Source organism: Gekko japonicus, unplaced genomic scaffold (assembly GCF_001447785.1).
Source record: "Gekko japonicus isolate JY-2015 unplaced genomic scaffold, Gekko_japonicus_V1.1 scaffold4321, whole genome shotgun sequence".
Lineage (NCBI taxonomy): Eukaryota > Metazoa > Chordata > Lepidosauria > Squamata > Gekkonidae > Gekko > Gekko japonicus.
Window position 1 is genome coordinate 31,620 of NW_015167673.1, and position 14,730 is coordinate 46,349.

The 14,730-nt window shown below is 47.7% G+C and overlaps 1 protein-coding gene across 1 annotated transcript in view; it reads left to right on the plus strand.

Moving 5' to 3' along the window:
* Positions 1-14,730, plus strand: part of LOC107112920 (DEP domain-containing mTOR-interacting protein-like) — a 73,215-nt gene that overhangs the window by 23,736 nt on the left and 34,749 nt on the right. Inside the window, exons 3-4 of the mRNA XM_015414130.1 lie at positions 689-867; positions 2,837-2,960. Of these exons, the coding sequence (XP_015269616.1) occupies positions 689-867; positions 2,837-2,960 (303 nt within the window). The remainder of the gene's footprint in view (positions 1-688; positions 868-2,836; positions 2,961-14,730) is intronic.

The following is a 14,730-nucleotide window of genomic DNA, read 5'->3' on the forward strand; positions in this document are numbered from 1 at the left end:
TCGGGGGTGGGGGGGCTTGATGGGGGTGGGTGGGAGAGCCTCCCTCCCTCCCTCTCTTTGCCATCTTTCCCTCCTTTCCCTTTCTTTCCCTCCTTTTCTTTCTCACTCTTTTCCTCCTTTCCTTCTCTCTTTCTTTCTTTCCCTCCTCCTTCTCTTCTTTTTTTCCTCCTTTCCCTGTTTCCCTCCTTTTCCCCTTCTCTCTCTTTCTTTCCCTCCTTCTTTCCTTCTCTTTCTTTCCCTCTTTCCTTCTCTCTTTTTATCCTCTTTCCTTCCTTCTTTTCTTCCTTCTTTCCTTCTCTGTCCTTCCTTCTTTCCTTCTCTCTACTCTCTCTTTTTCCTTCCCTCTTTCCTCCTTCTGTGGCCCAACTCTAGTGAGAACGGGTTTAAACTTTAAACCCCTTCTCTCTTCGCTCCCCCCCCCCGCAGGCCAGCTGGGGAAGGGAAGGGGAGGCTTTTGAAGATGCCTCCCCCTCCTTTTGTTTCCCCTTCTGACATCACCTCCGGTACTCATATTCTTGCTGGTTATATGTGTGTTGAACGATTGCATGGTTGAACATTTTCCCCACTAATATCCCTGCAGATGCAAAGATGGTCTGTCAAGGAGAAGTGGTCACCTAACCTTCTCTCAAATATGTTGGGGAGAATATGTGAAACCTTACACACATTGTGAATGTTGTTTGACCCACAGGCTCCGCCTGCATGAAGAAAAGATAATTAAAGATCGAAGGCATCACCTCAAGACATATCCAAACTGCTTTGTTGCCAAAGAGCTGATTGACTGGCTGATTGATCATAAGGAGGCCACGGAGAGGGAGACTGCAATTAAACTTGTACAGAAATTACTGGACCGTAGCATTATCCACCATGGTGAGTGAAAAGAATTGGCCTTTATTAAATTCTTTAGTATTAAATTTGTTTTAACCATGATATTCCTTCAAGGAGCTGCTGAAGGTCATCTAGCAAACTTCATGGTAGAGTGGGCATTTGGGCCCAGACCTAGTCAGTTCATACATTATGGAGTACACAGATTGGGTCTGGGTGGACCCTGCGTAGCTAGGGTTGCCAGGTCCTTACCATCTGCCGATGGGGGGGCTCCAGGCTACTCCCCTGGATTTTTTGTCGTGCAAGCGAAGTGATGATGTCACCTGGAAGTGATGTCATCATGCTGGGCACGTTGTGCAAGAGAAGCTCTAGCATTTGGCCAAAAACTCTATGGTCATTGTAGAGTTTTTAGCCAAATGCTAGAGTGCCCCCATATGACGTGCCTGATGCGCCATCACGTTGGGCGCAGCGGGGCTCTTTGGGGCCTCCAAGGGAAATCCCGCCCCCATTGGGAAGATGGCAACCCTGTGTGTAGCAGTCAGGCTTACCTTGTGGGTTCTCCTCAGTTCTCACATGTGTGGAGCCCAATTATGGCACACGTGGAGAAGGGGCTTCAGCCTTCCCCCTGAACCCAACCTGAAATGGCCTCAGGGGCACTGTTTGCGTCACTCCTCTGGACCTTTTCAGAGTGGGAAAATGGCACATGAGAATGCTGAAGCTTTCTGAATAGAAGGTGCATTTCCAATCTGAATCTGGCACCCTATGAGTAGGATATGAAGAGAAACCATAACGCATGTCTGACTGTTACAGTGGGGTGAGGACCCCAGACCCAAGCTGTGTATTCTGTAATGTATGAATCGACGTCTACTCACCGCACTATGATTAAGAATAGTACTTGTCAGTCTTGTAGAAAGGAATTCTTAAGAAAGAATTGTCTTCAGGTGACCCGCTAAAGAAGTTATTTACACCGGAAGGTATTGTTCCTTTTTTTCTCTCTCTTTCAGGCCTTTGGTGTGGGTGTACCACTGATAGTTAGTAACAGGGGACGTTTCGTAGAAAAAGAGCTAGGAGAACTCATTAGCATAACTCATTAGCATAACTCATTAGCATATGCCACACCCCCTGACATCAGGGGCCCGGCGGTGGACCTGCAAGGCTGGTGGGAGTGCGAGGAAGCCCCGCCAAGGCCCTCCCTGGCCCCAGGCAGGCAGGGGTGGGGAGAGGCGGGGAGGAAGCAACTTACCCTCCCTCTTCTCCTGCCTCCTCCTGGCTGAATGAGGGCCGGAAGCGGGGCGGGCGGAAGATGGGGCCGGGCTTCGTCATGTGCCCCGCCCCCCGCACCTCACCCGGGGGAACTGCGATCCCTTGCAATCCCCCCCGAATCGATCTCTGGTTAGTAAAATATAGATATACATTAAGGCTAAATAACTTTTGGTAGACATACTTTGCAAATATTTTTGTGTTATTTTGCCTTCATTTCCAAGTTTGAAATAGTTATTACTGGGCGTTTGGCTCCCTATTTTGAAGAGTTAGCACTTTTGATTTAACGTATCAATAGAAAGGAGCAAGAGTCCAGGAGCACCTTAAAGGCTAACATTTGTGGCAGGGGGTGAGCTTTCATGAGTCACTTCTTGAGATACAGCTAGAATGGGAGTCCATCTGTCCTTATAATTGGAAAGTGGAGTGATTTCAGATGGCAAATTATATTAGCAGGCAAATAATAGCAGGTGATTCGCCTGCTATTGTCATTCACCTCCTATTGCCATCTGCCTGCTATTGTCATTCACCTGCTAATGTCATTTGGCACCTGAAATCACTCCACTCTCCAAGACCTAAGGACAGATGGACTCACATTCTAGCTGTATCTGAAAAAGCGATCAGTGACTCATGAAAGCGCATACCCTGACACAATTAGTCTTTAAGGTGCCACTGGATTCTTGCTCTTTTCTACTGCTACAGACAGATTTCACATATGTTACATTTCATTGCTGATGTAATGTATTTTAAATTTTAGTGTGCGACGAACATAAGGAATTCAGGGATCTCAAGCTTTTCTACCGCTTCAGGAAAGACGATGGAACGTTCCCACTTGACAACGAAGTGAAGGTGTTCATGAGAGGGCAAAGGATCTATGAAAAGTATGTCGTACCCAGTTTGGAGAGAGAGGTCTCGTTGTTGGCTTGCATTTATGAATACCCAGAAAAATTGTGTTGCTGCAGTCAAAAGTTCTAATTGATTTGAACTGCATGATTTCTTTGCCTGTATATTCTTACAGGAAATGTTATACTTGAGCAAATATGGAGGGAGAGTAAAATATCAGACCGGAGCGCGTAAATAAGATTTGAAACAGATGTTTGCATGGAGATATAAAATATCCTTTCTGATTACATGGCTCAAACGAAAGCACTCAAGATGTTAGATTGTCTGTCCGCCACAAAATGCAAGCCTCCCCCCCACACACACCTTGTTCAAGCGACAGGGCTTGTTTGCAGCACGGGGGCTTCAGTCACACAGAAATAAATAGAGTATGTGAGTTGACATTTACGGACAGCGGGTAGTACAAAAGGTGAGCGGATGTTTTATTGAACGAGTCTTGCCAGGATATGCTGGGACAATGCCACCATTCAGGAGATGCACACGTGGCTTTATAGGGGACAAGGAACTGGCTGAGAAGCTTGAGTTTTGATTGTCTGCAGCTGATATTGTTTCCACGTTGGTTTAAAGTGTGTGTAGAAAAAAGGATTCGGAAAAGGACTTTGGGAAAAAGTAGCTGGAGAGCCAGTTTGGTGTAGTGGTTAAAAGCACGGACTCTAATCTGGGAGAACCGGGTTTGATTCCCCACTCCTCCACATGCAGCTGCTGGTGTGACCTTGGGTCAGTCACAAGTTCTTTCAGAGCTGTTCTTTCAAGGGCAGTTCTCGAGAGAGAGAGCTCTCTCAGCCCCACCTACCTCACAGGGTGTCTGATGTGGGGAGGGGAAGGGAAAGGGATTGTAAGCCACTCTGAGACTTCTTCAAGTAGCGAAGGGTGGGATATAAATCCAATCTCTTCTTCTAGCTAACCTGAGCATGAGTACAGAACCAACAGCCCCTGTTTATATTAGTTTCAGAGTGGTGGCGGCTACAAGCATGGACAGCTTCAAAAGGGAATTAGATAGGCATATGGAGCAGAGGTCCATCAGTGACTATTAGCCACAAGGTATAGAAAGGGGCTCTGGGGCAAGTGATGCTCTGTCTTCTTGGTGCTTGGGGGGGTTCAACAGTGGGAGGGCGTCTAATGTCCTGGCCCCACTGGTGGACCTCCTGATGGCACCTGGTATTTTTGGCCACTGTGTGACACAGAGTGTTGGACGGGATGGGCCTTTGGCCTGATCCAACATTGGCGTCTCTTATGTTCTTATGAACCCTGATGGTCTGCCATGGGACAGCTCGATTTGAGTCCAGCAGCACCTTAGAGACCAACAAGGTATTTTGGGTTTAGGCTTTGGGAGCTTTGACTCTCAAAAGCTTATATCCCCCAAAATCTTGGTGGTCCGTAAGGTGCCCCTGGACTCAAATCTAGCTGTTTATACTAGGATTCAGAGGAACCTAACACAAAGACAGGCAAATCTTTTTTTAAAAAAGAGGTGATTATGGTACAATAGAAATGCTGTTTCTTGGGGTGCCTGTGCTCACTTTCCCCATCCCATCACTATCTCTGGGCAAACAGGTTTGACAGGTTTTTCTAGTGCTCAAAAGCCTGTTTGACCAGAGATGGTAGTGCGACAAATGAGTGCCTGTGCCACAGACAATGATGGACTGGATATATCGAGAGCCAGTTTGGTGCAGTGGTTAAGAGCGGTGGACTCTAATCTGGAGAACTGGGTTTGAATCTCCGTGCCTCCACATGAAGCCAGCTGGGTGACCTTGGGTCAGTCACAGTTCTTTCAGAGCGCTCTCCAGCCGCCAGCCGGGAGTCCCCCGCTGCGGCACAACACCGGACTTGGCAACCCTAGTAGTTGTTGATCTGGTCACTTGTGGCAAATCGGCATTCGCTCCAGACAACCAGCTGAGGAAGCTTTGTTAAATGGGAAGACCCTTGGTTCTGTTCTTTCAGGCTTTCACGGTGCTCCATGGTTATCCAGTGAACAGGCTGGTGATTTCAGTTGTCAGGCTGAAGTTGTCAGAGAGCAAAAGAGAAGGAGCCCACTGTGATGATAGTGGTTTGGGTCCAAGTATGTGTCACATTTCCCTTTTCTTGTCAAACGCTTTTATTTCCTTGTCACGGCTTTGTTTGCTGTAGACAGTAAAACAAATACCCTTCGCTTTGGAATGACAGAGAGGCGGCAAACCGGAGGGCAAGCTGAGTTTGCAGCACGTTGATGCCACGTTATAGGAGACTGTTTTTCAGAAATAGCAAGGAACCGCAGGCCTGTATTTAGAGCTGCATGTTCCAACATGGAATTGATGGCTGCAGTCAGGGTTAGAAGTTCCAGCTTGGAATTTGGCCCCACTTAAGCAATGGGAAAAATGCTGCAGGCCTCAGGGCTGGAGGTCAGAGAGATAGGACAGGCGCACTTCCCGCCCACTCAGAGCCCTGTGCTATTTATTTATTTATTTATTTGGAAATATACAGGGCCTTTTTTCTGGGGGAATCTGCTGGAACAGAGTTCCAGAACTTCTTTGACAAAATTCTTTTAAAAATGTTTAAAAGTCCATGAGTTTTCAATATACAGATTGAAAACTTCACTTTCCTCTTGAGAGTTCCAGCACTTCTTCCCCCACCCAAAAAAAAGCCCTGGAAATATATATTTTTTAAAAATCCTGCTCATAAACAATTAATTCTGGCTGAAAGGAGGGGGAGGAGAGTTGGATTTATATCCCACCTTTGTGATTTAATTTCATTGGCTTCTTTGTGGTTGAGGGTTATTTATTTATTTAATGGTGGGATCTGGCAAATCCCAGCACTATTAAATGCAGCTTTTCCTAGGAGAGAACAGCTCTGAGATAACTGTGACTGACCCAAGGTCACACCAGCAGCTCCACGTGGGAACACTGCAGTGTCCCCGCTAAGCTGTGCATGTGAGTGGCCGCTCATGAACACAGGAAGTTCTTCTCAGCAGCAATCTGCAGCCGCGCAGGGTCTTGCACTGCCCATTGCCCATTTTAAGATTACAGCAGCTATATTCTCCGTTCGGGGGGGGGGGGGTAGGGGGCGCATTACCCTGCGGAAGCACTTTTTAGCTGTCACAGTTTTGGCAATCCAAGGGTGAGTAAGGGGAGATCACACTACTCATGACCTTCTTAATATGCACTGTCACCATTTTTCATGAGCAGGGCAACGTGCGCGTTTTCTAGATCTGGTTTTCGCGGTCGGAAAGCCAGAGTTTTTTAGCCTATGCTTTTGAGCACATCAAGGCTGACAAATTCGTGCATTGCTCTGTTTGAGCAGAATGGCGATTGTATGTATTAGAATGAGTGAAAGCAGAGCACTCTCCCATTACACAAGGCTGGAGTGCCAAAATTGTAATTTGCCTAACAAGGCTACTGTGGGGGAGGGATGAATTGGCACTTTTAACCATTATACTTCCCAGCAACCCCTGCTCTTGAGACTCTGAGGTTCAACTTCGGCCAGAAAGCTGGCTGAAACAGCAATAATTTGAAACTTCGTTGTTGGAAAAATCCAATTACTCGCTCCTGTATTAGGTTGCTGATCTGTTTAATTCAGGATCCTCGTAAATAGATCTCTGGAGCGACACATCTGCATGCGATGACAGCTAATACATTCTTAATATTTTTTGGCAGGAACAACATGTTCTGGATTTGAAATGTTAAATGGCTGTCTGATCTTAGCAGGGAAGGGAAAGCTACAGCTGATACTGCGTTATAAAACCAATGAAAGTTATAATATGTAGATATTGCAGCTTTTCCATTCAGGGATGCATCCACGCAGTGAACACCTCCATTCTGGGGTGGGTGCGCTGCAGATAGTTTAATATTTAGCTATCCGAATATGCACAAGCTTACCCAGGTAATAGAATATCTAAGTAAAACAGCTGGGGGATTTCCTGTCTGTGTGCATGCCCAGTGTTCAAATCAGTCCGGTTACTGAAATGGCCAGCCAACCACTTTTCACCGTGAAGAGAGTCTATATTTGTGTGTATAGTACGGGTTTGTTTTTACAAGAAGCCTTGCGGGTGGAAGGGGGAGCGGATGGTGCTCTGTGCATAGATAAACTGCAACTCCCCAAGGGATCGCTTTAATTCCGGGCTGGGCCACCCACTCATTCTTTTGCCGTAATAGTGTTCGGGAGTAGCTCTTTACTTCTCGCTCCAGAGGAATGAATGGTAATCAGTGATTTATATAGGGAAAAGTACGAGGGAAGGCGGGCTTGGATACCACTTTCTTCCCTGATAGATCTGCCCCCAGGCTGCAGTTAGTTCCAGTAGGTAATGAAGAAATATAGTACTTTTCTACAGAGCTAAAACACACACATACAAAATCATAAAAAACAATAATTAAAAGAGTAGGCAGGAAGGAGGGATCATTGAGAGAGCACAAAATAGCACACACAAAAAAGTCTTCACCTGCTGGTGGAAAATGGCAAAAGTAGGGGACAGGCAAGTGTCCCTGGGACAGTAGAAAAGAGCAAGAGAGTCCAGTAGCGCCTTAAAAAACAACAAAATTTGTGGCAGGGTCTGAGCTTTCGTGAGTGAGCACAAGAGAAGTGAGGAGTGACTTGTGAAACCTCATCCCCTGCCACATGTTTTGTTAGTCTTTAAGGTGCTACTGGACTTTCTTGCTCTTTTCTACTTCTACAGACAGACTCACAAGGCTACCCATCTTGAAGTATCCCTGGGGGAGTTTTGGTGCTGTGACCAAGAAAGCCCTCTCCTAGGGTTGCCAAGTGAATTTTACTCACCGGTGGGGGAGCCTTGCCGCGCTCCGGGAGCCGTCCCTCGTCATGCAAGTCACCAGAAGTGACGCGTGACGTCAATCACGTTGAGGGCGTGGCCCCGATCGTCGGAGGGAAAACCATAGAGTTTTACCTCCGACGATCGGGGCCACACCCCCACCGGGATTGACGTGCGTCACCTCTGGTGACGCAGCCACGCTGCACTTTGGGGGGCAGAGTTCCCCCCGGGGCCCAATTCCGCGGCGGTGGAAATCGGGCCTCCAAAGCGGGGGTTTACCTGCCCCCCGCCCCAACTTGGCAGCCCTACCCTCTCCCAAGTCGCCACTTGCCTAATCTTAGAAGGCAGAGGCACTTGGAGCAGGACCTTGGAAGACAACTGCAGTGGCCAGGTAGGCTCACAAGGGAGTAGGCCAGGGGTGGCCAAAGTTGCTTAACGTAAGAGCCACATAGAATAAATGTCAGATGTTCGAGAGCCACAAGGCATGAACAAATATTTCACACCTGGTTTTTTTGGGAAAATATGCAAGTTTGCTTTTTATTAACATTAAGCGAGACTGCCAGAAATAAAAACAAAAGGGGTAAAATAGATATTGATAATGATATTTATTTGTCCAATTATATTTATTTGTTTGCTAATGATATTTATTTGTCTAAGAGAGAGACAAAGAGAGAGGTGGAAAGAGAGAGAGAGAAACAAAGAAAGCAAATAGATGGGGGAAAGAAGAAAGAGAAAAAGGTGGAAAGAAAGCAAATAGATGGGGAGGGAGCAAGGAAGGGGGGAGGGAGAGAAACAAAGAAAGCAGATAGATGGGGGAAGGAGCTGGAGGAAGGAAGAAAGGGAGGGAGAGAGAAAGAAACAAAGAAAGCAAATAGATGGGGGAAGGAAGAAAGAGAAAAAGGGGGAAAGAAAGCAAATAGATGGGGGAGGGAGCGGGAGGAAGGGAGAGAGAGAGAAAGAAACAAAGAAAGCAAATAGATGGGGAGCCTGCCAGGAGCCGCACAATATGTGTGAAAGAGCCAAATGTGGCTCCCAAGCCACAGTTTGGCCACCCCGGGAGTAGGCAGTCCTTCCAATATGCTGGTCCCAAATCATATAGAGCTGACACCAAAATAGGGATGCCAGCCTCCAGGTGGGACCTGAGGTTCCCCTGGAATTACAGCTCATCTCCAGACTACAGAGATCAGTTCCCCTGGAGAAAATGGATGCTTTGGAGGGTGGACCCTATGGCAGAGGTCCCTGTCCTACCCAGGCCCCACCCACCCCAGATCTCCAGGAGTTTCCCAACCTGGATCTGGCAACCCTACACCAAGATCAAAGCTCTCTTTACACTTAGATGAATACAGCTTCATGAGTACACAGCACAATCCTAAGAAGGCCCACTGGTGTCGATGGAACTTACTTCCCAATAAATAGGCTTTGGGTTGCATTGACGGAGGTCTGGGCGTACCATGTTTATTTCTTAAGAGGGCTTTCCACCTTTAATGGTTACCTTGATGTAGGGTGCTCACCAGTTTACTGGCTACCGGGCAAAGTTTCAGTGCTCATGCAACCAACCGGAGCTGGACTGGGAAGGGAAAACGGCCCTGGAAAAGGGCCCCACTTCCTGGCCCTGGCCACGAAGGAGGAAGGCAGGAAGAGGCAGTCTGCCTGCCCAGCCAGCTGGGCGCCACCTCCCTTGGGCTATTTAGGCTACTTGGGACTGGGGTGGAGCAGGCACCACCTTGAGAGCCAGTGTGGTGTAGTGGTTAGAAGCGCGGACTCTAATCTGGGAGAACCGGGTTTGATTCCCCACTCCCCCACATGCAGCTGCTGGTGTGACCTTGGGTCAGTCACAAGTTCTCTCACAGCTGTTCTGGAAAGAGCAGTTCTCAAGAGAGCTCTCTCAGCCCCACGTACCTCACAGGGTGTCTGTTGTGGGGAGGGGGAGGGAAAGGAGGCTGTAAGCCGCTCTGAGACTCCTTCGGGTAGTGAAGGGCGGGGTATAAACTTAATCTCTTCATCTCTTATCTTCTTAGGCAAACTGGGCACCATCCCAGTGGCCAAAGCGGCCAGCCTACCCCTGCTTCCCACAAACTAGATTTGATTAAGATAGCTACACATTGCCCTTCCCACCTCTAAAGTAACAAAAAAGGAACATTCAGGTGAAGGTCTTGTTCCCTCAAGAAAGAGATCAAGGTAGCCAGGCTTGTAGATGACAGAAGAGCCTGCGGTACTTCACAGCGCAGTCCTAAACAGCATTATATCCTTTTTATAAAAGTCCCTGAGTATAAAGGATTTCGAAGGGTATGACTGTGCTCAGGATCGCACTGACAACCAGTAAGTAATGGATTCAAGATTTTTGAATGATCTGTCACTTTTTTAAAAAATCCCTGCAAATAGAAAGCCAGCACAGCAGGGATGAACGCTGCCCTCTGGTGGGGGAGGTGTCTCTGAGGCTGCTGGGCCCTCATCGGGGCAGTCACACCTCATCCATGTAGGCAACAGTAGTGAGCATGAAGTGTAGGATGCGTTCCTCTGGTAAATTTGCTGAATCTCTGATCTGCTTTGGCCCAGCGGCAATAGCTCATTGTCCAAAATGCCCATTAAAATTATAAATGCTCCCTCCTGCTTTCCTGTATGTTTTTATCCCACATGGTACTCCTAGGGTTGCCATGTGGGTTGGGAAATATCTGGAGGTTTTGAGAATGGACCCTGGAGGGGATGGGGTTTGGGAAGGGGAGGGACCTCCGTGGGGTACAACAACACCTTAGGGTCCACCCTTCAAAGCAGCCATCTTCTCCGAGGGGACTGATCTCTGTAGTCTGGAGATCAGTTGTAAAAGCAGGAGGTCTCCAGGCCCCACCCGGAGGCTGGCTACCCTAGGTACTCCTCTCCTCCATCACAACCACCCCATGAAGTAAGTTAGGGTGGAACAGAATGAGTGGCCCAAGATCACCTGTCTAGGTTCATGGCCAAATGGGAGATTGGAACCTGAGTCCCCAGTTCCTAGTCTGACACTCTATATTAGGGTTGCCAACCCCCCCCCCATTTGCCAGGGGTCCCCCGTTTTTTGGGGGGAAGCCCCACCCCCAACTCCCACAGCCACCCATCTCTCTCCCTTTAAGTGTGTGGAACCCGTGTTCCCTCCCAAGCCTGATCTCCACGAGCTTGCAGGGAAATGCCAGCTTCGTGCTCTTAAAAGGGAAACGCGGCTGCTCTTAAAGGGGAAATGCCGGCTCCTGCATTTAAAAGGGAAACGCTGGCTCCTTTAAGTGCAGGGAACTGCCATTTCTGGAGATCTGGCGCACGGGCAGGTGGGGGGGCGGATGTCCCCAACGTGACGTCATCACATCGGGGATGCCCCGCCCCCTCTAGAAACCGCCCCCAAAGTCCCCCGCTGGGGGTGGAAGATGTACTTGGCAACCCTACTCTATATCCACCACACTGGCTTGCATAGAGGCCACACAGAAGAGGCTACACTTTGCCCACAGACAATCCAATTTCTCAGTACAAGGAGTCATGGTGACCGAGGGGAACCTCCACTTTCAGAGGCACTGAGCCTCTGAATCCCAGAGCCATGAGGCACCATCAGGGGAAGGCCTCGGCCTCTGTGCCCTGTTGTTGGCTCTCCAGAGGAACTGCTTGGCCACTGTGTGAGACAGGGTGCTGGACTAGATGGACCGTTGGCCTGATCCCTCAGGGCTCTTCTGATGTTCTTAATGCCTCTCCGAAAGATGTTAACGAGTGGGGAGTCTCCTTTAGAAAGACCAGTTTAGGTGAGCAGCCAGAAAAGCCAGATTTGAGTCCAGTAGCACCTTAGAGACCCAACAAGATTTCGAGGACATAAACTTCATGGGAAGGGAGCGTGGACTCTCTGAGGTTTATACCCTGGAAATTCTACTGGTCTTTGAGGTGCTACTGGACTTGAATCTTGCTCCTTTAGAAAGAAGAAGAAGAAGAGATTGGATTTATACCCTGCCCTTCCCTATCTGAAGGAGTCTCAGAGCAGCTTACTATCTCTTGTCCCTTCTCCCCACATCAGACACCCTGTGAGGTAGGTGGGGCTGGGAGAGCTCTTTTGAGAACTGCTCGTGAGAGAACAGCTTTGAAAGAACTTGTAACTGACCCAAAGTCACACCAGCAGCTGCATGTGGAGGAGTGGGGAATCAAACCCAGTCCTCCAAGATTCCACACTCCTAACCACTACACCAAGTACTCTTCACAATATGTAGCACTCATCAGAATTTGGGAGAGGGGGGTATCCTGTCTAGATAATTCTATCAGCTTTTTGGTTGTGTTTGTGTATCCATTTTTCCTTCTGTTCAACTCGATTTCGTTGTGGACTAAATTAAAAGAAACCCGCAGTCTCTAAGTTAATCATAAAAGCAATATCAAGAAGGGTGAACGTCTATTTTTATTGGAAAGAACAGCGGGATTTTCCACCCCTGACTTCCCCAGACGGATCTGAGGTTCGGTTTCAGATCGGTTATTTTCTTCTTGCTGCAGAACAGTTTCTAATCACACAAGCAGCATGTTTCTGATATACAGCTTCCTGGACTTGAGGTATAAGCCAGTCTCTTGCTGTTTCCACTCAAATCAGTACAAAGTCAGCAATTTTACATCAGTAGGGATTGTATGGGCACCTTCTTCAGTTTCAGTTGCTTTTCCCTAGTATTGGAAGAGCTTTCATGCATACATGAATACTTGAGTAAAAATGATAGTCAAAAAGGGGCAAGGTTTGCTTTGTTTTCCCTACCAAATGAGGCATTTTAAAATAACTGTGATCTACCTAGCTCTTTAAAAGTGGTGGAGATCGAATACTCTCTAAATGGGCTACTTTTCTTGCAGCCAAAAAACCAAAATCCATAATGGATATTTTCCAGTCAGCTGCTACTGTGTATTTTGCTGAGAGCTGGAGTTATGCAAATGTGCATGATGTAATCGGAATTGTTGCAAGGTGTGCATAGTAAGTTCTTGGGCATCCGAAATGCCAAGTGAGAACTGGTTTTTAGGGCATTTTCACAAGTAATGCTGATAGCTTGATTGCACATGAGCTGGGAGATCAGATCACAGCTTTGCCAATGTATTTATAATGTAAAAAAAACAACAACCCAGCTACAGGAGTGTAATTTAGATGAATAAGAACAGTAGGTTTTTATATGCCACTTTCCCCTGCCTTACTCAGAGCATCTTACAGTCGCCTTCCCTTCCTCTCCCCACCACAGGCACCTTGTGAGGAAGGTGGTTCTGTGAGAGTTCTGTGACTGGCCCAAGGTCAACCAGCAGGCCTCATGTGGAGGAGGAGTGGGGAATCAAACTCAGCTCTCCAGGTTAGAGTCTGCTGCTCTTAACTACTACATCACGCTGGCATAGGAGATGGAGGAGATGGAGTATTACCCTTTCCCTTGCTCCAGTATCCCGACAAATCCCACCCACCAGCTACTGCTAGCCTGGCTGTAGAAAAATATCAGGACAATATGGAGTGACTTTGGGAGGATTTCTGCTGGAGAAATGTCAGGGGGAAAGGGTTAACACCAGTCTTCCCTCTAAGCTGAGTTAGTGTGAGCTAGCTCAGAGTTTTTTAGCCTCCAGCTCACACATTTTTGTCTTAGCTCAGGAAGGATGGCTCCAGAGCAAACTAATTTACGCAGCAGCCAAATCGCTCGCTCATGACTTTAACGCTAGGAGCTCACAAAGTAGAATTTTTGCTCACAAGACTCCACAGCTTAGAGGGAACATTACACCCTCCTCCCCACATGCAGTTTTATCCAAATTGCCACCCCTTAGGGTTGTCAGCTCTGGGTTGGGAAATTTCTGGAGATTTGGGGATGAAGCCTGGGTTGGGGCGGGTTCGGGGCGGGGAGGGACCTCAGCTGGGTATAATGCCGTAGAGTTCACCTGCCCAAGGAGCCATTTTTTGCAAGGGAACTGATCTCTGTAGTCTGGAAATCATTTGTAATTCCAGGAGGGCTCCAGGCCCCACCTGTATTTTGGCAACCCTACCCCCCCAACAGTCCCCCCCCCCCACAATGATGTATGTTGTGACCAGTGTTCCCTCTAAGCTGAGGTAGTGTGAGCTAGCTCACAGTTTTTTTAGCCTTCGGCTCACACATTTTTGTCTTAGCACAGGAAGGATGGCTCCAGAGCAAACTAATTGATGCAGCAGCCAAATCACTCGGTCACAACTTTAATGCCAGTAGATCACAAAGTAGAATTTTTGCTCACAAGACTCCACAGCTTAGAGGGAACACTGGTTGTTGTGACATCCACTCATGAATGGATTCCTCACATCTGGTATAGTACAGCCCTAAGAATGTGTCATCTGTGCATAGTGACATGTAACTGAAAGAGATCCAGTTTTGAAATCCAATGCATTTTGTAGCCAATGGAGTTTTTCCATTCAAACCGCAAAATGCAGGAAAGGAAAAAAAAATCCATCCACATAAGAAGAAAAATTTGGCCTACTCTGTCCCCTGTCAGGCAACAATTTTGTGCATGGGGGGGGTGTTAATGGAGGGGAATAGTCAAAACGGCCATTTCCCACATGCAGCCCGGACAGATACAGTTCACAAAGTTCAAGATGATGCCAGCCTCCAGGTGAGACCTAAAGTCCCCCTGGAATCACAACTCATCTCCAGACTACAGAGATCAGTTCCCCCGGAGAAAATGAGTGCTTTGGACTCTATGGAATTGTACCCCACTGAGGTCCCATCCTCCCCAGGATTCCTCACATCTGGTATAGTACAGCCCTAAGAATGTGTCATCTGTGCATAGTGACATGTAACTGAAAGAGATCCAGTTTTGAAATCCAATGCATTTTGTAGCCAATGGAGTTTTTCCATTCAAACCGCAAAATGCAGGAAAGGAAAAAAAAATCCATCCACATAAGAAGAAAAATTTGGCCTACTCTGTCCCCTGTCAGGCAACAATTTTGTGCATTTCCCACATGCAGCCCGGACTGATACAGTTCACAAAGTTCAAGATAAGGATGCCAGCCTCCAGGTGAGACCTAGAGTCCCCCTGGAATCACAACT